Below are 23,847 nucleotides of genomic sequence, written 5' to 3' on the forward strand. Positions count from 1 at the left end.
CTGCATGACAGTATTGTGATACCAACTCCACTCTAATGAATGGAAGTGGAGCTTGGACCTTGTTGGAGGGACACAAGTCAAGAGTGGGCGATGGAAATGAACTGTTTGAGAGAAGCATGTGGAGTCACATGGAAAGACAGACTGATAAATGATGAAGTGAAGGAGCGTTGTGGTGTGGATGTGGATGTGATAGAAAGCGTTAGGAGAAATACACTGAGGTGGTTTGGCCTTATGGAGTGGATGGAGACCGACAGACTGACGAGGAGTGTATGTGAGTGAGGTGGAGGGGGGGAGAGGGAGGGGGAGACTGTGGATGAGATGGAGAGATGGAGAGATGGAGTGGAGAGGTATACAGTACATGTACTGTAATAACAGCAGCCTAACCACAGTTTCACTTTAACAGTACCACACAGAGACAAATAGCAGGGGCCAACTTCACCTTCAAGGACGCAAACCGGATCTACGTGGATGACGGGCTTACTCTTCGCCAGTGTGTTACTGACCACCTGCATGAGCTGCTTCAGATCGTAGCCATGAAAGGGGATGTAAGTGCTAAAAATCATAAACTACTATGTTTTCAGGGGAACAGGCTATATAGTCACCTTAACAATACCATTATGATGACACAGTGCTGTATACAGTTGCTGCCTTAACCATGTCATTTGATGGCATTACTGTGTATGTTCGCTAACTTAATCATGTCATTAAAATGAGATATTAGTCTAAATTTTGCTACCTTCAAACTACTTTATCCAGCTTCGTATAGACTTCTTGATCTAGAAGGATTTGATTTTGTCGACATTTAACCTGTTCCCTGTATATCTCGTAAGATTATTAACATTTCTTAGTGGTTACATGGATATGAACATTAAAGTTGTGTTGACAAACAGTATCATTAAATGAAAATCACAAAATGTAGGTTATGTTCCAGCAAGAAAGATTACCTTCTCAAATGTTAAAAAATCATATTCAAGGCAACGAATAAGCTTCAAAATGTATCTGATGCTGTGACTGGATTTATTTCTGCCATTAAGTGTTATTAATAATTTAAAGAAACAAGGAGTTTACAGAAACTTGCATTTAGCTCCCTCCTCTAACAATTTTTCTCCCTCCCAAACCATTCCTCGTCTCTTTTTCTGATGATTTTTCCCTCCCACAGCCACAAGGCACAGCGCAGCTCATCAACAATTTTGTGTCAGAGACCACAGAGGACCGCATCAAAGACCTGGTATCTGAGTCTTTCATTAAAGACGCCGTCATGGTGCTGGTCAACGCCGTTTACTTCAAAGGCAACTGGACCAACCAATTTGAGGCCCGTGCAACCAGACCAATGGATTTCAAGGTCACCCCCAACTCACAACCGCAGTCCGTTCCCATGATGACGCAGACAACGTCGCTTATGTATGGTAATCCCTCCCTCTCTCTCTAGTATTGGAGGCTTATGTATAAGCAGGCGTTATATGGTACCCTCCCTATTCATTAAGTACATAAAATAATATATGTCTGTCTATCTGTCTATCCACTGCCAGACGCCTGAATCCCGTAAGCGGTGGTCACAAGCAAATCGCCTCCATATCGCACTGTCCCCCGCCATTTCACTGTCCTGCTTCCAGCTCAAACCCCCCTCTCTCATATACCTCTCCACTCCATCCCTCCCTCTCATCCTTGGACTCCTCCTCCCTCTCCCCCACCACCACCTCACTCACATACACTCTCCTCGTCAATCTCTGGCTCTCCATCCTCTGCACATGGCCAAACCATCTCAAAGTGCTTCTCCTGACGCTTCCTATCACATCCACATCCACACCACAACTCTCCTTCACTTCCTTATTTGTCAGTCTGTCTCTCCATGTGACTCCACATGCACCTCTCAAATAACTCATTTCCACTGCTCTCACTCTTGACTTGTGTCCTTCCAACAAGGTCCAAGCTTCACTTCCATCCGCAAGAGTTGGTATACTAATAAATAAATAAGCATATTCTATATAATCATAATATCTTGAACTGGCAAAACCTGGGAAGTATTATCTTAGCATTAATTTTTTTAACAGAACATCAACAGATGAAGGAAAAGCAATTTAAATAAAAAACATTCCATACACCAGATTACTGGTGTCCTCCATTCATTTAAAAAAAAAAAAAATCTGTCAGTGAACATGAGAGGAAACTAATCTGGGGAAGCGAGTTTCCAAAATCAAGCAGTTTGGGGAATAAAGGAAGTGTGACAGGCAGAAGTTGTGCAGTGTGAGTGTGACAGCCAGATCATGAGCACTACCCATGTAGTCCATGTAGTAAGGAGGAAGGCGTGGAGAGATGGCACAATGGATGAAACTTTAAGCATTTGCCATAGAGGTATCTGTAAGCTAATAAAATGGAGGCAACATTCAACATTCCTTCCTACTTAAAGGGGAGGTTGTTCATTTGTAACTGCTGGGTTATTAATGCTAACCATGACAGATGTCATATTCCTCAGTTTTACAACAGTTTTCCTGTCATCATAATCACATCCAAAATTTTCTAATTCTTTTCTCTTATCATAAATCAGTTTTTTTTTTTTATAATCATCATAATGATCATCACTGAGGTCATGTTTGCCACTTACAGATGGTGTGGGTAGGATCCAAAAAAGGGATAACACGAATTCAAGAGAGAATATCAGCAGAGTACCCCGCGAAAAGGTCTTAACATCCATTCATTCTTCATTCAAACCATATCAGAATATATGTATATTTTTTAACATTAAACAAGACAACCCTTCAATGTAACTTCAACACAAGATCTATGGAGGCAACGAGTCACAGTGGCTGGTTTCCTGCATGCCTCTGGAATCATGTTCATTTCAGACTGAGGCTGCAAGAAAAAGAACAGTTAATGCTGGATCCCATCCCACCCCATCATAAAAACCTTATGCTCTTATGATTCACTCACATCTGAATAATATCATGACACTGGGAGGAATGGAAAATGATCATCTGCTTTCTCATCTAAAGGATGAGATGGGGTGAGATCACAAATTCGGTAAAAAGTAGAAAAAAAAAATGTCCATTGAAGTGGACCATGTACTCATTCCCATATAGGTGAGGCCTTCAAAACCCTGGTATGGTCTTAAAATTATGTACATTCATTTTGTTCAGTTGTGGCAAATATCTTCCAACCTCATGAAGGAGGGGAAAATAAAGCTCTACCTTTTAGAAGTACAGGTACCCAGCACATAACCTGCAGTATGTAGCATACAGTATACGGAAATATTGAAGAATAAGAGACACATGGTTACTAGGAGAGGACTAATTTATGTTTGTCCATTGCTAACACATGGCCAACAACAAGTATACAGAACTGCTAAGGAAAAAAAATGCATAATCACCCAAACCTTTCTCAACAGGTAAATCAGAGGAACTAAGCGCCCATGTTCTGGAACTTCCCTATTCCGGTGACAAGATCTCTATGTTCATTATGCTTCCTGAGGAGGAGGGTGAGGCAGGATGGACAAGGATGGTGAGTGGCTTGAGTGGTTCAGCCCTCCAGCATGTGGCAGACCGATCTCGCCTCTCCAGACAGCGTGTTGACGTCAGGCTCCCAAGGTTCAAGATGGAAAAGACGCTGACGACCGAGCTTATACAGGTAAGGAAGAATGGATTGTTCAAGTAAAGATAAAGAATACCCGGTAAGTTTGCCTACTATTTCACATGCCTGTCCTATACTCAGTGCATGTCTGTCACACTCCTCTGGACAAATTGTTTCAAGTATACAGAGGAACATACCAAGCCACTATCAGCTTATGAATATTACTCCTAACTCCAGAAGATTTATTTAGTTTGGGGGACCTTTTTACTACAAGTGATAGATATAGCTAACATAGTATCTATCAACTCCTTCACTAACATATATGTCATTTATATTTTGAATAATATGATTGTCAACTCCTTCACAACGAGAGGTCCTTTACATGTTAAATATTATCATCTGGTGGTGACCAAACACCTGTAATCCACAGGGGCTCGAAAGCATGGGTATCACTGACCTCTTTAACGTGCAGCTAAGTGACCTCTCAGTCTTCAGCCCCAACCTGGTGGTATCTCGAGCCATTCACAAAGCCTTTGTGGAGGTCAATGAGGAGGGCACAGAAGCAGCAGCAGCAACAGCATTTGGAGTAGTCTTTATAACGAGTGTCGGTCATCGCCCACGACCCATTCCCTTCCACTGCGACCGACCCTTCCTGTATATTATTGTTGACCGTGAGACCACAAGCCTCCTGTTCATGGGTTCATACAGGGACCCCAGCTCACTGAGTGGAGGAAGACAGGGATAAGGGGTGGAGAAGAGTTGAGGAATGGAGGATGGAGAGATTGAGAAGCTGAGACATAAAAGACAAACATGAATTAAAGGGGAGATGAGGACAGAGAAATGAAAATGACTCACACGCTGGGGGACTGGAGACAAAAATGGAGAAAGGTGAACACCTGAGGATGGAGAAAACTTAAAGGGCTGAGAGAGAAATAAAACGCTGACACAGAATAATAAGAAATAACTGGAAATTAAGGAATGACAAGAACTGCTGGGTGAAACAATGGTGTGGACAGAGAAGAGGAATGCAGACAGTCTGCAGACAGGAATGGAAGTGTGAACAGCCCGACTGAGAGGTGTGATGGTGACAAAGTGAAACGAGGATGTTGAAACAGATAGAGATGAAGAGATATATGGAAAAGCTGAAAAGGAAAAAAACTGTGAGCTTTATCAGTTAGTAGTGTTTTGTTGAAGCAATTGAGTCGAACATGAAATTATTAAGTGAACTGTTGGAGTGTTGTTGTAAGATATGATAACGTTGCTTGTTACATAAACCTGTTGGTGTGTATGTGCATTTTTATAAAGCAGAAAAATCATATGAAAAGATATGTAATCTGTTGATATAAGCGCAGTGTTCCATTACCGTAAGACTGAATATATTGAGATGAGAGCATAATCTGGGCAGAAAAGATGTATGATGTTTTAGAAGCAATGTTGCAAATCATGAGTGTGTTGTTAGTACAGTTAGTTGAATTTACTACACAGAGATGAGAGTATTATGATCAGAGTAGGAACGTTTATGTGAAACATTTGCATTAATAATATGACAATATACAGAGGTAAGGGCAGAGCATAAAAACTGAGGTATATCAGACAAACACATTTATCTCTCCTCATTTAAAAATTGGCAAAATGCAACTCGTGAGATGTGCTTCTGGTTAAAAAGGCATATAATGTAACCAATCTGACTTCAAAACAGGTTTATGATAATTCTAAGGTAACTTTAGGCGAAGGAAGTGTGAAATTCATAAGCAACTTAATAAACAAATACCTTAAAAGGACTACTGTATATTATCATCACTATTTTTAAAACTACTGACAATCGCTTTGTGTCAAATATTGGAGTGCCACCTAGTGGTTACTGTACAAAACAGTTTGAAATACCAAGGAACAATTGGTCATTATTCTTTTTTTAACAACAGAGCAGAGGAAGGAAAAACAAATGAATAAAAATAATCCACATACCAGATTACTGGCGTCCTCCATGCATAAAAAATCTGTAACAGCTGGACTTAAACAGCTGTAGGTTGAAGTTTGGGTGGAAACAACTCCGGGGAAGCGAGTTCCAGAGCGATGCAGGTCGGGGAATACAAGAATTCTAGCAGGCAGAAGTTCTGCAATATGGCTGTGTGACATTCCAGTCATGAGTGCTACCAAATGCCCGTGTAGCACGAGGGAAGGCATGGAGAGGTGGCACAATGGACGCAACTTCGTCCTTACATCCTCTCCATCGTCCTTCATATTCTCTTAACCTCTCTCACTTTCCATCTCCCTCCCTCCCCACTCCCCTTCCCTTAACTCAGATTCCCTCACCTACCTCTTACGCCACACTCCCTCCTTCACCCTTCTCTTTCTCTCTTCTTTGATATTCTCTCTCACTTTTCCTCGCCTACGCTCCCATTACTCACTCCTGCGTCACATTTCCTCACCTATCACTTCTGTTACATCCCCCCCTCTCACTACTTCTTCCCCGTCTCCACCATCTCCCCCCCCCCCTCTCTCGCTATCCACCTCCTCCTCCCTCACATCCTCCGTTCACTAGTCCCCTCCTCTTTGCTAGTTACACCCTGCCTCATCCGCCTACAACGGCTTCCCCATACTTTGCATTCTCTCTCCCTTGCCTCATAACTAACCATACTCACAGAGCCATGTTTGTAGAGTTTGGCCACTCGCTCACTAGGCGTCAACTTGTCTAGTACTTTAAGATCTTTGATGAAAATACTCATGACATTTTGTATATTCTACTAAATATGAAGATTATTACAGTCTTACTCGCACAATAAAATGAAGTCTATTGGTGTCTTACAATATGTTTACACAACATCATTCGGATGCACCAAAGTATGACTTATCCTCTGTTTTATTCAAGCACTAACAAACAGGTAATAACTGGATATAAAATGGCCTTGCTGGTCAGTCTTACCTCGCACACTTAAACCAACTGTATTGTTTCACACTTATCCGGATATGAGCGGCAGAATGTGTATTTATCTATATAACAACAGCTCTCTGGCATAAATATGCACCATTAATATGAAGAAATATTAAGTAAAGTGCTTTTGATAGTATCACAGAAGGGAAACAGAATACTTGCCTCAGTTACTGTTAAATGCAGTAAAGCCCTACCAAGTTCATCTTTCCACATTTGTTTATATAAGCAACGGTTTCGTCTTTCGTGAGAAGTGTCTCTTTCTACTGCTTAGCGGACACTTATAATCTCTGGAAAATTACCACCCGACCTCCTACCAGCAAGTTCCTTAGGAATACCCCAGCACTTATTTTCTCAAGCCATTATATAAGTTAATATAAATGTAGGTGGGGACGCTCGCCATCCACTCACTCGATGTGGTGCTGCTCTCGGGTGTCTGCCCTTTCCTCTCTTCCTTCCATCCTCTTCTGTCTTTCATTCCTTCATTCTTTCCTCTTCCTTCTGCCAATGGGTGACTTAACACTACTTCTTCTGTCTTCCTTTCATTTTTTCCTCTTCCTTCTGCCTATGGGTGACTCTACACTGACAAGCCAAATGGTTTCCTGTACAACAGGAAACCATTTGGTGGTAACCATATAACCAAATTATGGCGCCTGGTGGTTTAGTGGGTAATTACGGCGCTCCAATCGGATTCAGCCTGAGCAGGTTTACATCCATGGGATAGTTGTGATTTTTTCCTAACGTAATGCCACTCAGGGATGAGTGTGGCTGGTCACTCATCTTAAATGTCAGGACCAACTTGCCTAGCCCCAGACTCCTACGCGCTCCTCTTGGGGCAACACAGGATTGGATGATGGATGGATGGATGAATATAAATGAGTGTGTGTGTGTGTGTGTGTGTGTGTGTGTGTGTGTGTGTGTGTGTGTGTGTGTGTGTGTACTAATTCAGTAATTTTAATATCAATCTTTACTGTTACTGTACTTGCTACTGCTAATGTTACTGTACTGTTTCTGTTATTTCCCCCTGAAAGGAAATAATGAAATCTATAATATTCAATTGTATTACACGTTAGTTGTAACTCTTTTTCATAGCTAATATTCGCCCTTAATCTACTTATACCTGGAAGATTTCCCTAGACCAGAATCTAATAATCTGGTGCACGCAAACTATCTGTATTAATTTTACTTCAGCTCTGAATGGGATACAGGGTGGCGTCAAGCCACTTGAGGCCTGGACAAGACGGTCTCCAAGTATTTCCTTGTTCCGTACCATCATCCCGGCAACACAGCCTCTTTACAAAATTCACCCCCAGCTTGACCCTTCACTTTATTCGCGGGTCACATCTGTCTTCCGTCCACCCCATTCTCGCTCACACTCTTAATCGGTCTCCGACTCTACAGTATACTATATTATGTAAAAAAGAAAAAAGCGAATTTATTTTTACCACATCAATCTCCACGCGGATATTCAGACATATGAGGGTGACTATGAGGGTTTGTTATTCGGCAGAACGAGAACAAAGGGAAAAAAAGAAGGTAGTGGAGTCAATAAGAAATAGTGGTGTAGCTTAGGAGAAGAGGTCGGACGAGAAGATAATAGAAAGGTGAGGTAGTCGAGTTTACATGAAACGGTGAACTAGGATGGCTGGGAGAAAAGGTAGGACGAGATGCTGATGTTGGAACGAGGGAGTGTTTTGATGTAAAGGTAGGACGAGAACCACCTGTAGAAACAACCTTGTGCTTGGGAGAAGAAACGGTAGAACGAGAACCAAACGTAGGGACAAGGTGGTGGCTGTGAGAAGAAAAGGTATAGGACGAGAACCAGATGCAAGAACAAGGTACTGGTTTGGAGACGAAGGGCGAGAGCCAAATATAGGAACAAGGTACTGGCTGGGAGGAGATGCAGGATGATAACAAGGCCACAGGACAAGGTGTTACGGTAGAGACTATAATAACAATGCAGTGTCGGACGTGGGTTTGTGGCTGTGTGGGGACAAGATCACCTGTAGGTCTTCCGTCAGGGTCACCCATTAGAGGACGCAGCATCAAGCAACACACACAATTTACAGTTACTTTTATACACCATTCATGTCCTAAGTTACAAAACTATACTTTTGTGTGTTTCAAAATACATTCTGATAATTTGGTGGTTATATCATTAAATCTCATATGTTGCCAGACGCCTAATCCTTGAGTCCATTGAAGGTCCCCACACAAAAAGGTCTTATAAATTCTCCATCACATTTCTCCGGCACTTTAAATCGCCCTCTCTCATGCACCCCACCTAATCTTTCCTTGATTTATAAGAAAACAAATCTCCATCCACCCACCCATCTTCCAATCCTATGTTGCCCGATGAGGAGCGGAGGAGCCCGGGGTAAGGCAAGTTGGTCCTGCCATTTAAGATGAGAGTGAGGAAACATATATATTGTATGCAGAGAGAGAGAGAGAGAGATTAACTTACAAAGGAAGGCTAAACGCACACACACACACACACACACACACACACACCCTGGTGCAGTGGTAACGCTCTCGCTTGCCAACTGGTGGACGGGAGTTCGCGCCTCGCTCAGGTTGCGAAAAGTTTCACTGACGAAGTGGGTGGTTACTGTCCCCCTTGAGCAAGGGGACGGGTGTGTGCGTGTGTGAAGGTCACAGCCTTGCCCTTAGATCGGACTATATGAGCTCTCAGCTCCCTTCCGAGAGGGTAAAAGCTGACTATCACGACCATCAAAGTGATCCTGACCGACCCGGTAAATTACACACACACACACACACACACACACTGCACTACATACAACGTATACCTTCAAGGAACTACTGCATATACACAATCAATGAACCCAAACACACACAAATACTCACACGCACACAACTATACACTCCCGCATACACAACATTACATTCACACACACACACACACACACACATATATATATATATATATATATATATATATATATATATATATATATATATATATATATTATATGAAGTCTTACACATACATATTCAACGCACACACACACACATCCGCGCAAAACAATCCAATGAAATGTCCTCTATGGGCACACCCACTACCATCACCCAACAAGAAATATTTCACGGTGTGGGTAGACTGTTTTCACGTCAAAAACAGGATGGCGGCTTCCTAATGGTTATATCGCATTCTTCATTCCCATACACAGCGGCAGGTGTGGCTGTGTGAAGCACATTACATGTGAATGGATGAGTCTGAAAATGGGGATTCCCCAATATTGTTTTCCCACTTCGCCCGTCCTCCTTCGGTAATTCTTTCCACGCTCAATTTTCAGAGAACTTCGTTCCTCTTGACACACCCTTTTAAGGAAGCATCCACACGTGTGCTGGAACAATTGCTGTAGGTCACTTACAGCATCAGAAAAAAAAAAAAAAATGAAATACGGGGTGAGAAAAAATACTGATCAACATGTAATCTTATAATAAGGAACCGGAAACCGATACCAATGAGGCGCGAATGCAATAAAAACAACCTATGCGTCAAAAAAACACGTCGCAACACAATCGAGTTATATTTCTTTAGTGAAGTAATGAACGAATGAAGGTGGACACTTCGTAGACAAGTGGTTGCCGTAACAGAGAGGGGGGGGGGCGGTTGCTGGAAGTAGGAAAATGCTGTTGTATATAATGGCACCTGCGAATGACCAAGGTTCAGTGCATGACAAGAAGCGGGTGAGGGTTGACGTCTGCTGTACCAGCTTCCTGTAGTCTTCAAACTATTTGAGTGCCATAGTGACAGCTGTGGATAATTGTGGTACAAGATCTCTGAATGTTAACAGGTTAGTGAACTGAGTTATTTAAGTCATAGACTATTACCCCGACAAATCTTGAGATACCACTGGCTTCTTCGTACTTCATTCAGTTGAAGATAAACGTTTGATGTCAGTCTCTATGAAATGCCTATGCTGTCCATAACAATGAAAGGTTAACTGCTCTCATATCCTTCAGCAGAGTAAAATAATCAAATGTTGGCGTGAATATAAGATCGTGTTATATGATTTTAAAAATCCAATATTTTTATTAAGCATACTGGCTACCATCATCCACTCACTTGATGTAGTGCTGCCTACTTCTTCCTTTGCCTTTATCATTCTTTTCTGTGCCTGCCCTCCTCTCTTCCTATTTCTCCCATCTCTCCTGTCATTTCTTATTGCTTCTCTTTCCTTTACAGGTGGCTTTACATTGAGTGACAAGCCAAATGGTTTCCTGTTAAACAAGAAACCATTTACAACGCTGGGTGGTAACCATATAACCAAACCATACGTACTCCCTACGTGTCAGCAAGTGGGTTGGTGCAGGGTTAGTGCCCCTTCCCGTAAAACAAATAACTCACGGTCAAATGGCCACCCCGTACGAGATTTTGGCGTCTGGCAATAAACAGACAGATAGATATAAGGCAAAGTCATTGAGTCACTTCTTCTGTGACAAAGTGGTGTTCCTCGGCCATACGAATCACGCAAAACACGGGCTGAAAGCGCAGAGCTTCGCGGCGGTGATGTCGGGCAAAGCAAACCATCCAAAGCATGCTTAAAACTGTTAAGTTAAAGTAGACCTGTATGTTTTTTGTCCTTCCCATTCATATTCAGTCCCTTGTCTCTCCCTTAACTACTTTCCCCTTCATTCAAGCAATTTTTCCTTCCGTCCTACCTCTTCCTTCCTCCCCCTTTTCGATTCTTCTCGTCCTCCTCCCCTTCCACTTTCCCTATCTTCCTAGTCTCTTCCTCCCCAGTGTTACTACGCAGCTGCACGGGCGCTTACTACGTCTGAAAATAATTGCCGACCTGGGCCGGCAACACATCTAGGGGCAAACTCGGTTATAATTTGGAGACAAGATCCTTCTCGTCTCGCGCTGTCGATTCTTGGTAACATCGGCTTTCAAGGCGTCCATTGGTGCTCCACCTATATTATATTTTAGTCTGTGGAAGGAGGGAAACAAGGAATAATGAAGAACCAAGTCATAATATGGCGCAAAGGTAGAAGGGAGCGGGGTAAATAAGTATATTAAACGTGTGACATGAAGAGTAGTAAGAAAAGTGATAATATTAGAATTAGAAACAGTGGGAGAGTCTCCTACGAAATCAGTGAGTTGTAGAGGCCGAAATAGTGAGGAAAAGAAGAGGAAACCTGCGAAACGTTCTTGGAGTGTAAACGGGCAGTACAGAAAAAGATGACGGACAGCCATACGACAGTTACAGCGTGAACGGACAGACTAAAGGTCATGGCTCATCAAATCATCATGAGTCAGGCGGGTGTGACCCAAGCGAAGACGAATAAGGATGGTCTTACATCGACGACTGGGGTGGGTTAATGTGTGCCAAGGAAGAACAGAGGGTTTAACATTATGTTGAGAACCTGTTGGTTCCACGTGGAATGCTACCGATCACGGAAGAAACGGGTTAGAAGAGTGAAATAATCAAAGGTAGGAATGGGGCAGAGGGTGGACCTAGAGGAGAAAGTAGCAGAGCGCGCCTGTTCTCTACCTGTAATCCCAGTATGGCTAGGAACCCAGCAGATGCGAACTGACTTTTTACGTAAAGACGGAACAGCCACTCATGAATTTGGATGATTAGAGAGGGAGAATAAGGCGTGGCGTGTAAGGAGGTGAGCGCACTGAAAGAATCGGAGAAGATATAATGGCGGAGGAATGGAATCTAAGAAGAGACTTCAGAGCAAACAGAATAGCATACAGTTTTGCAGTGAAGATACTTGCAATGGAGGGAAGTGTACATTGGAAGGAGGAGTCAGGGAACACAACAGCAAACTCTACACCATGACAAAATTTAAAGCCGTCAGTAAAGATATGAGTGGCAGAAGAGTGACAGGACATACTGGAATGTTCGAGAAAATGGGAGCGAAAGGTATCTGGAAAGAAAAAAAAAAAAAGTCTTAGAACAAGGGAAAAAAAAGGGCAGACCACAGAAGGAGGCAGAAGTCAAGGTGGGCTGGAAACTGGACATAATGGAGGAATAGGAGGCAAGGCAAAATCAATATGTCTGACGAAGGGTGGGGACGCGAAGGGATAATGGGAGATGGGAGACCAAGTGAAGACAGCATTGGACAGGGCTAGGAGGATGGAGTAACTTATATGTTGGGAACTGGAGGAGACATGTATAGGACCTGATACCGAGAAGAGAACGACGATAAGAGAGGGAGGAAATGCCTGATTCAGCACAAAGACTTGTAGCGGGAGTCGACCGAAAAGCACTAAAAGCTATGCGAAAACCAGCATGATGAAGAGAATCTAGCTCTGAAAGAGTGCGAGTGGAGGCAAAAGAATAGATTTAGCAACCATTATCGAACCTGGAAAGAATAAATAAAGTGAGGACGAAGAAGTGTGACACTAATAGCACCCCACGAAAGGTGAGACAGCGTCTGCAGCAAAAGAAGACGATGAAGGGTAAAAGCCTTGAGAGAAGAAATATCTATCTATCTATTACCAGACGCCTCAATCCCGTTTGGGGTGGCCACAAACAAATCGCCTCCAAGTCGCCCTGTCCCCCGCCATTTCACTGCCCTGCTCCCAACTCACACCCCCCTCTCTCATATACCTCTCCACCCCATCCCTCCATCTCATCCTCGGCCTCCCCCACCCTCTTCCCCCCTCCACCTCACTCACATACACTCTCTTCGTCAGTCTTTCACCCTCCATCCTCTCCACAAGGCAAAACCACCTCAGTGTGTTCCTCATAACGCTTCTTATCACATCCACACCCACACCACAACGCTCCTTTATATCCTCATTCGTCAGCCTGTCTCTCCATGTGACTCCACAGGCTCCTCTTAAATAACTCATTTCCACTGCTCTCGCTCTTGACTTGTGTCCTTCCAACAACGTCCAAGCTTCACTTCCATACGTTAGAGTTGGTATCACAATACTGTCATGCAGTAACTTTTTCACTTCCATGCTCACTTCCCTGTTTCTTATCACTGCTTTCAAAGAACCAGCAACCTTTCTTCCCTGCTGTACCCTTTCAAGCACTTCACCCTCCAAACCTCCATCCTAATTCATCACACTACCCAAGTACTTAAAAGTACTCACATTTTCCAATTCCTCACCACCCAACCTCGCTGTACATTCACTGACTTCACCTCTCTCAAAGACCATCACTTTACTCTTCCCTGCATTCACTTTTAGATTCCGTTTCTTACACACTCTCCCAAACTCATCCACCAAGCCTTGCAGCTTCCCTTCGTCTTCACTCAACAACACAGTATCATCTGCAGACAACAGTAAAGGGAGTTTCCAAACACTATCCTCTCTCACCAGGGCCACTCCAACATCCATTACCCTACCTTGTACCTCTTTTATTACCCCATCCATGAACAGATTGAACAACCATGGAGACATGACACATCCCTGTTTCAACCCTACCTCCAAAGAGAAAAATTCACTTAGTTCACCATCAACACGCACTGCAGCCTTAGCACCATCATACATACTATTCACAGCATTCAACAACTTCCCATCTACTCCATATATTCTTAATACTTTCCACAATCCTTGTCTATCCACCCTGTCATATGCTTTCTCCAAATCCATGAAAGCCGCATACAACTTCTATCCCTTCTCTAGAAACTTTTCCACTAAAGATGTAAGAATGAATATCTGATCTACACAACCTCTTCCCTTCCTAAAGCCTCCCTGTTCTTCTCCAACTAATTCCTCTGTTCTTTCTCTAACTCTGTCAATAAGTATCCTACCATACACTTTTCCTATTATACTAAGAAGACAAATGCCCCTATGATTACAACACACTTCATTTTCCCCTTTTCCTTTGTACAAAGGAATAATTACACATGACTTACAATCCTCCGGGACTCTTACCTTCCTCCCAGGCCAATCTGCACATCTTCCACATCCATTCTACTACTATCTCTCCCCCATGCTTCAGCATATCACCACACACTCCATCAATTCCTAGGGCTTTCCCCAATTTAACTTTCTTCATTGCTTCCACAACTTCTATCCTACTGATTTCTTCCTGTCTTCTCACCTCCCTCCTTCTCCCAGCCATTCCCCAGCTTTCAAATAACGCACAGAACATGTACTGTAATCCTAAGCATGATCTTTCGGTAGTCGAGTAGATTAATAGACAGTGTGAGTGATGGCATGTCATGATTCACGAATCATATCCTAGCCAAATCACAGACACCTTAATTACACTTCGAGTTCACATGAGTACAACAACGAACAAGACATAACCAGAGCAGAAGAGGCATCAGGGAACTTCACAGGCTCATAACAGTATGGTGCTGGACAGCCCTAAGATGTAGACATGAAATGACTACATACCCAGAGACCCATACATATTGAAATTTCACCTTCTACTACAAAGGCAACATGTAACATAAAAATACTGTACCACCAATAGACCTAGCACTACTCCTGCACCTTGGTGAAGCAGAAACTGTGGCTCTATGAACTGGTTCTGAAACTAAAATTACCTTAAAAGAAAGATACAACTGTTCCGGTAACAAACCTCATTTTATCTAATTTTCAGCTCTAATGAACTCTTTGGGAATCATTTCCACATCCAGTACCAACATGAAGTGATGTGAGATTAAACAATACAATACCGTATTAAACATAAAGAAACTTAAAACATAAAACGTAAACATTAGCGTACCACAATTCTACTATCATAAGATATACTGAACGCCGGTTCATAAACTAAGATACGTTTGAACAGTTAACAAACTTTCTGATAAAACTGCCTGTAGTTTCCCCAATCACAGTAGTTCGTTAAATGGCGGGCTTAAACGTCCACAAACATTAACCCCACTCCTACCTTACAGAGATGCACGCAGTTGTGGTGGTATCACTACTGGTGGCTTTGGCGGCAGTAGAGGTCCATCCACAGTGTTTCACCAGCAATGACGTCGTGCCAGCGCAGTTTGTCCAGGATCTCTCAGGGATCAGCCATCTAGGTGCCGAGCTTTACCGCCATCTGGATGGGACGGGAAACCTCTTCTTTTCGCCCTACAGCATCTGGTCCGCTCTCAGTCTTGCCTACCTGGGGGCCCGTGGCAATACTGAAGCTCAGCTTAGTCAGGCACTCAAGGTTGATGGCAAAATGAAGACTCTGCACTTGATTAATAACCTGAAAAATATGTGAGTTTGAATACTTGGAGCTTTGTCTATAAATATGAATTAATTTGCAACCCTCATAATTGGAGGTGTGCTCTATCACATTTTTTTAAAAATACAAGTGACAATATCAATTGGGGAAAACTATCAAATACCCTGATAAGTATCAAAGGAACTTTAATAGGCAGTTTTTCTGAATTTACTGCAGGCTCAAATATCATGTCAAAACTGAGACACAAGAAAAACTTACTGTATATGGGGGCCAGTGGCAATACCAAGTCATTCAGGTGCTCTGAGGTGATGGCAATTTATCAGTAGCTTTAAGTAACATGACTTTGAACGCAAAGATTTTTACTTTGATAATATTAACTATTTGGGGATATACTGAGAGTACATAGTCTCTATATAGTCCAGTGCTCAGTGCTGATAGCAAAATTAAAACCCTACGCTGACCAGGATAGACTAACAGGTGACGACTAAGGACCGAACAAAGGACATGGTACGGATTGCGACAGGGAATGTAAGGAGTGCAAATGATGAGGTGAAGGACAGAAAGACTGTCCAGGTGCTTGAGGGTGCAAAAGTGGATGTATGTGGAATAACCAAAACTAAATGGAGAGATGAGTGTGTCAGAGAGTCAGAATATGGATGGGGTATATGCGCGATATACGATGAGAATGAGAGGGCAAAAGAAGGAGTGTGTATTGTTGTATGCAAGAGATAGAAGGAGAATATAAGAGAGTACGGAACAGTTGGCTAAAGGATTGTGTGGCTAAGATTGAAAGTTGGACTACAAATGTGGGTGATTGTGTGTGTGTATCCACCAACGCAAGATCGTGCAAGTAGTGTGAAAGAAGAGTTCTGGACTAATGTGGAACCGTGCATGGAAGAGTTTGAAAGGGATAAGAGAGTATTTTTGATCGGAGATATGAATGGAAAAGTAGGGAATGTAAAGAAGGATGGAGTAGTTGGTGAGTGGGGTGTGCCTGCACCAGAAGTGGACGAGAATGGCAGTGCAGTGGACATTTGTGCATGGAGGGGGTTGGTGACAGCCAATACCCTCTTTAGACGCAAAATGATCCACTGATGTATGTGGCCAGTGATGAGAAGGGTGGGTGGTGACCTGAATGAACGGAAGGCAATGATTGATTGTGAGAGTGTGGAAGACAGAATGAGGTGTGTAATGGATGCAAGAGCATACAGAGGTTGGGGAAGTGGACTTTCTGACCACCCCTTGGTGGTGGTGAAAGTCAAGGTTCAAATAAAATGGAGGAATCGAAGAAGGGAAGGATACAATGAAGTACTTCATATAAGGAGGGTCGAAAGGTTGCAAGAGGATGGAAATAGGCAGAATAAAGACAGAAGTGAACGAGCAACTGGTTAAATATGATTTGGAGCAGATGGGGGACGTGGAAGGTGTGTGCAAGATATTCACAGAAGAAATCTGTGCAGCATGTGAGGTGGTGTGTGGGGTGTAGAGGAGACGAAAGGAGGTGCAAGGAACACCATGGTGGAATGAAGAGGTGAGACAAGCTGTGGCACAAAAGAAGAAAGCATATAGTGAGTGGATGAGAAACGGGGTCGAGGAGGAAATTGAGAGACGGAAGAGTGAAATACATGTAGAGAGGAAGAGAGAGGTGAAAACATTACCAAGAGAATGAAGACAGTGGATGAGGAATTTAGAAGGAATTTGAGCGTAAATTGGAAAGAATGTAAGAAAATGTTTTGGAAAGAAGTACAGAGCGTTAGACAGGGTGATAAAGAAGTTAGTTGGGGAGTGAAAGATAAAAATGGTAAACAGCTAGTGGAGAAAGGAGAAAAGTGAGCAGATTGAGAGAACACTTTAAGGAACTGTTGAACACAAAGAATGACAGTAATGTGAGTATACTGTACGTGGCTGAAGAATGGCTGGGAAGAGGAGGGATGTGAGAAGAGAGGAAGAAATCAGTACCATGTAAGTTGTTGAAGCAATGAAGAAAGTCAAAATGGGGAAAGCACCATGAATTGATGGAGTGTGTGGTAAAATGCTGACGCATGGGAGAGAGAGAGCAGTAGAATGGATGTGGAAGATGTGTAGATTGGCCTGGGAGGATTAGAAGTCAGGTATAATTATTCCCCTGTACAAAGGAAAAGGGGAGAAAGAAGTGTGTGGTAATCAAAAGGGCATTTGTTTTCTTAGTGTCATAGGAAAATTAACGGTTGGACACTTACTGACAGAGTTAGGGAAATAACAGAGGAATTAGTAGAAGATCATGGAGGTTTTAGGAAGGAAAGAGGTTGTGTAGGTCAGATATTCATTCTTAGGTCTTTATTGGAAACGTTTCTACAGAAGGGAATAAAGTTGTGTGTGGCCTTCTTGGATTTGGAGAGAGCATATGACAGGATTAATAGACAAGGAATGCGGAAATTATTAAGAATATATGGAGTAAAAAGGAAGTTGCTGAATGCCTGAAGAGTAGTATGAGAGTGCTAAGGCTACAGTGTAGGTGGACAGTGAACTGAGTGAATTTTTCTATCTAAAGGTTGGATTGAAATAGGGATGTGTCATGTCTCCATGACTGTTCAATCTGTATATGTATGGGATTATAAAAGAGATACAAGGTAGGGCTCTGGATGTTGGAGCGGCTCAAATGAGAGAGGGCAGCATCTGGAAACTCCCTGTACTGTTGTTACCAGATGATACTGTGTTGCTAAGTGAAGACGAAAGGGAGCTTGCAAGGCTTGGTGAATGAGTTTGGTAGAGTGTGTAAGAAATGGAATCTGAAGGTGAATGTTGGGAAGAGTAAAGCTATGGTCTGCGAGAGAAATGAAGTCAGTGAATGTAGTGGGGTTGGATCTGGAATAAATGCAAAATGTGAGTACGTTTAAGTACTTGGGTAGTGATAAGTAAGGATGGTAAAACATGGAAGAAAGGTTGCTGGTTCTTTGAAAGCTGTGATAAGAAACAGGGAAGTGGACATGGAAGTAAAAAAGTCGCTGCATGACAGTATTGTGATACCAACTCCACTCTAATGAATGGAAGTGGAGCTTGGACCTTGTTGGAGGGACACAAGTCAAGAGTGGGCGATGGAAATGAACTGTTTGAGAGAAGCATGTGGAGTCACATGGAAAGACAGACTGATAAATGATGAAGTGAAGGAGCGTTGTGGTGTGGATGTGGATGTGATAGAAAGCGTTAGGAGAAATACACTGAGGTGGTTTGGCCATATGGAGTGGATGGAGACCGACAGACTGACGAGGAGAGTGTATGTGAGTGAGGTGGAGGGGGGGAGAGGGAGAGGGAGACTGAGGATGAGATGGAGGGATGGAGTGGAGAGGTATACAGTACATGTACTGTAATAACAGCAGCCTAACCACAGTTTCACTTTAACAGTACCACACAGAGACAAATAGCAGGGGCCAACTTCACCTTCCAGGATGCAAACCGGATCTACGTGGATGACGGGCTTACTCTTCGCCAGTGTGTTACTGACCACCTGCATGAGCTGCTTCAGATCGTAGCCATGAAAGGGGATGTAAGTGCTACAATTCATGAACTACTAGGTTTTCACGGCAATAGGTTATACAGTCACCTTAACAATACCATTATGATGACACAGTGCTGTATACAGTTGCTGCCTTAACTATGTCATTTGATGGCATTACTGTGTATGTTCGCTAACTTAATCATGTCATTAAAATGAGATATTACTGTCTAAATTTTGCTACCTTCAAACTACTTTATCCAGCTTCGTATAGACTTCTCGATCTAGAAAGATTTGATTTTTTCAACATTTAACCTGTTCACTGTAAAGTATATCTCGTAAGATTATTAACATTTCTTAGTGGTTACACGGATATGAGCATTAAAGTTGTGTTGACAAACAGTATCATATTATATGAAAATCACTAAATGTAGGTTATGTTCCAGCAAGAAAGATTACCTTCTCAAATGTTAAAAAATCATATTCAAGGCAACGAATAAGCTTCAAAATGTATCTGATGCTGTGACTGGATTTATTTCTGCCATTAAGTGTTATTAATAATTTAAAGAAACAAGCAGTTTAAAGAAACTTGCATTTAGCTCCCTCCTCTAACAATTTTTCTCCCTCCCAAACCATTCCTCGTCTCTTTTTCTGATGATCTTTCCATCCCACAGCCACAAGGCACAGCGCAACTCATCAACAATTTTGTGTCAGAGACCACAGAGAACCGCATCAAAAACCTGGTATCTGAGTCTTTCATTAAAGACGCCGTCATGGTGTTGGTCAACGCCGTTTACTTCAAAGGCAGCTGGACCAACCAATTTGAGGCCCGTGCTACCAGACCAATGGATTTCAAGGTCACCCCCAACTCACAATCGCAGTCTGTTCCTATGATGACGCAGACAACGTCGCTTATGTATGGTAATCCCTCCCTCTCTCTCTAGTATTGGAGGCTTATGTATAAGCAGGCGTTACATGGTACCCTTCCTATTCATTAAGAACATAAAATAATATGTCTGTCTATCCACTGCCTGATGCCTGAATCCCGTAAGGGGTGGTCACAAGCAAATCGCCTCCATATAGCCCAGTCCCCCGCCATTTCACTGCCCTGCTCCCAGCTCAAACCCCCCTCTCTCATATACCTCTCCACTCCATCCCTCCCTCTCATCCTTGGACTCCTCCTCCCTCTCCCCCACCACCACCTCACTCACATACACTCTCCTCGTCAGTCTCTTGCTCTCCATCCTCTCCACATGGCCAAACCATCTCAAAGTGCTTCTCCTGACGCTTCCTATCACATCCACATCCACACCACAACGCTCCTTCACTTCCTTATTTGTCAGTCTGTCTCTCCATGTGATTCCACATGCACCTCTCAAATAACTCATTTCCACCGCTGTCACTCTTGACTTATGTCCTTCCAACAAGGTCCAAGCTTCACTTCCATATGCTAGAGTTGGTAAAACAATAAATAAATAAGCATATTCTACATAATCATAATATCTTGAACTGGCAAAACCAAGCAAGGATTATCTTAGCATTATTTTTTAAAGCAACATCAACGGATGAAGGAAAAGCAATTTAAATAAAAAACATTCTATACACCAGATTACTGGTGTCCTCCATTCATTAAAAAAACATCTGTAACAGTGGACATGAGAGGAAACTAATCTGGGGAAGCGAGTTTCCAAAATCAAGCAGTTTGGGGAATAAAAGAAGAGTGACAGGCAGAAGTTATGCAGTGTGAGTGTGACAGCCAGTTCATGAGCACTACCCATGTAGTAAGGAGGAAGGCGTGGAGAGATGGCACAATGGATGAAACTTTAAGCATTTGCCATAGAGGTATCTGTAAGCTAATAAAATGGAGGCAACATTCAACATTCCTTCCTACTTAAAGGGGAGGTACTGTAGTTCATTTGTAACTGCTGGGTTATTAATGCTAACCATGACAGATGTCATATTCCTCAGTTTTACAACAGTTTTCCTCAGTCATCATAATCACATCCAAAATTTTCTAATTCTTATCTCTTACCATAAATCAGTTTTTTTTTTTTTTTAATAATCATCAGCATGATCATCACTGAGGCCATGTTTGGCACTTACAGATGGTGTGGGTAGGATCCAAAAAGAGGATAACACGAATTCAAGAGAGAATATCAGCAGAGTACCCCGTGAAAAGGTCTTTACATCCATTCAGTCTTCATTCAAACCATGAAATATCAGAATATATATATTTTTTTAACATTAAACAAGACAACCCTTCAATGTAACTTCAATACAAGATCTATGGAGGCAACGAGTCACAGTGGCTGGTTTCCTGCAAGCCTCTGGAATCATGTTCATTTCAGACTGAGGCTGCAACAACAACAAGAGTTAATTCTGGATCCCATCCCACCCCATCATAAAAACCTTATGCTCTTAAGATTCACTCACTTCTGAATAATATCATGACACTGGGAGGAATGGAAAATGATCATCTGCTTTCTCATCTAAAGGATGAGATGGGGTGAGATCACAAATTCGGTAAAAAATAGAAAAAAAATATGTCCATTGAAGTGGACCATGTACTCATTCCCATATAGGTGAGGCCTTCAAAACTCTGGTATGGTCTTAAAACAAAATTATGTACATACATTTTGTTCCGTTGTGGCAAATATCTTCCAACCTCATGAAGGAGGGGAAAATAAAGCTCTGCCTTTTAGAAGTACAGGTACCCAGCACATAACCTGCAGTATGTAGCATACAGTATACGGAAATATTGAAGAATAAGAGACACATGGTTACTAGGAGAGGACTAATTTATGTTTGTCCATTGCTAACACATGGCCAACAACAAGTATACAGAACTGCTAAGAATAAAAATGCATAATCACCCATACCTTTCTCAACAGGTAAATCAGAGGAACTAGGCGCCCATGTTCTGGAACTTCCCTATTCCGGTGACAAGATCTCTATGTTCATTATGCTTCCTGAGGAGGAGGGTGAGGCAGGATGGACAAGGCTGGTGAGTGGCTTGAGTGGTTCAGCCCTCCAGCATGTGGCAGACCGATCTCGCCTCTCCAGACAGCGTGTTGACGTCAGGCTCCCGAGGTTCAAGATGGAAAAGACGCTGACGACCGAGCTTATACAGGTAAGGAAGAATGGATTGTTCAAGTAAAATAGGCACGATAAAGAATAAGTTTGCCTACTATTTCACATGCCTGCCCTATACTCAGAGCATGTCTGTCACACTCCTCTAGACAAATTGTTTCAAGTATGCAGAGGAACATACCAAGCCACTATCAGCTTATGAATATTACTCCTAACTCCAGAAGATTTATTTAGTTTGGGGGACATTTTCACTGCGAGTGATAGATATAGCTAACATAGTATCTGTCAACTCTTTCACTAACATATATGTCATTTATATTTTGAATAATATGACTGTCAACTCCTTGACTAAGAGAGGTCCTTTACATTTTAAATTCCATCATCTGCTGGTGACCAAACAAAATAAAATATAAAATGAATGGAATAATATACCCCAACATTATTAAGTTCACTTAACCTAAAGCACCTATAATCCACAGGGGCTCCAACGCGTGGGTATCACTGACCTCTTTAACGTGCAGCTAAGTGACCTCTCAGTCTTCAGCCCCAACCTGGTGGTATCCCGAGCCATTCACAAAGCCTTCGTGGAGGTCAATGAAGAGGGCACAGAAGCAGCAGCAGCAACAGCATTTGTAGTACTCCTTTCATTGAGTGTCAGTCATCCCCCACGACCCATTCCCTTCCACTGCGACCGACCCTTCCTGTATATTATTGTTGACCGTGAGACCACAAGCCTCCTGTTCATGGGTTCATATAGGGATCCCAGCTCACTGAGTGGAGGAAGACAGGGATAAGGGGTGGAGAAGAGTTGAGGAATGGAGGATGGAGAGATTGAGAAGCTGAGACATAAAAGACAAACATGAATTAAAGGGGAGATGAGGAGAGAGAAATGAAAATGACTCACACGCTGGGGGACTGGAGACAAAAATGGAGAAAGGTGAAGACCTGAGGATGGAGAAAACTTAAAGGGCTGAGAGAGAAATAAAACGCTGACACAGAATAAGAAGAAATAACTGGAAATTAAGGAATGACGAGAACTGCTGGGTGAAACAATGGTGTGGACAGAGAAGAGGAATGCAGACAGTTTGCAGACAGGAATGGAAGTGTGAACAGCCCGACTGAGAGGTGTGATGGTGACAAAGTGAAACGAGGATGTTGAAACAGACAGAGATGAAGAGATATCTGGAAAAGCTGAGAGGGAAAAAAACTGTGAGCTTTATCAGTTAGTAGTGTTTTGTTGAAGCAATTGAGTCGAACATGAAATTATTAAGTGAATTGCTGGAGTGTTGTTGTAAGATATGATAACGTTGCTTGTTACATAAACCTGTTGGTGTGTATGTGCATTTTTATAAAGCAGAAAAATCATATGAAAAGATATGTAATCTGTTGATATAAGCGCAGTGTTCCATTACCGTAAGACTGAATATATTGAGATGAGAGCATAATGTGAGCAGAAAAGATGTATGATGCTTTAGAAGCAATGTTGCAAATCATGAGTGTGTTGTTAGTACAGTTAGTTGAATTTACTACACAGAGATGCGAGTATTGTGAGTAGATTAGGAACGTTTATGTGAAACATGTGCATTAATAATATGACAATATACAGAGGTAAGGGCAGAGCATAAAAACTGAGGTATATCAGACAAACACATTTATCTCTCCTCATTTAAAAA

The 23,847-nt window shown here is 42.4% G+C and overlaps 2 protein-coding genes across 2 annotated transcripts in view; both read left to right on the forward strand.

Moving 5' to 3' along the window:
- LOC145404129 (iris-like) overlaps nt 1–4,677 on the forward strand; it is a 36,982-nt gene extending 32,305 nt beyond the window's left edge. Inside the window, exon 7 of the mRNA XM_080275757.1 lies at nt 4,329–4,677. The gene's annotated coding sequence lies outside the window, so the exon portion shown is untranslated. The remainder of the gene's footprint in view (nt 1–4,328) is intronic.
- LOC145404038 (uncharacterized) overlaps nt 1–23,847 on the forward strand; it is a 63,241-nt gene that overhangs the window by 8,391 nt on the left and 31,003 nt on the right. Inside the window, exons 3-6 of the mRNA XM_080275641.1 lie at nt 404–545; nt 19,759–20,005; nt 21,976–22,214; nt 22,654–22,764. Coding sequence (XP_080131767.1) covers nt 404–545; nt 19,759–20,005; nt 21,976–22,214; nt 22,654–22,764 — 739 coding nt within the window. The remainder of the gene's footprint in view (nt 1–403; nt 546–19,758; nt 20,006–21,975; nt 22,215–22,653; nt 22,765–23,847) is intronic.

The sequence above is a fragment of the Coenobita brevimanus genome, chromosome 62 (genome assembly GCF_032717465.1).
Source record: "Coenobita brevimanus isolate Jiangsu-jjx chromosome 62, ASM3271746v2, whole genome shotgun sequence".
Lineage (NCBI taxonomy): Eukaryota > Metazoa > Arthropoda > Malacostraca > Decapoda > Coenobitidae > Coenobita > Coenobita brevimanus.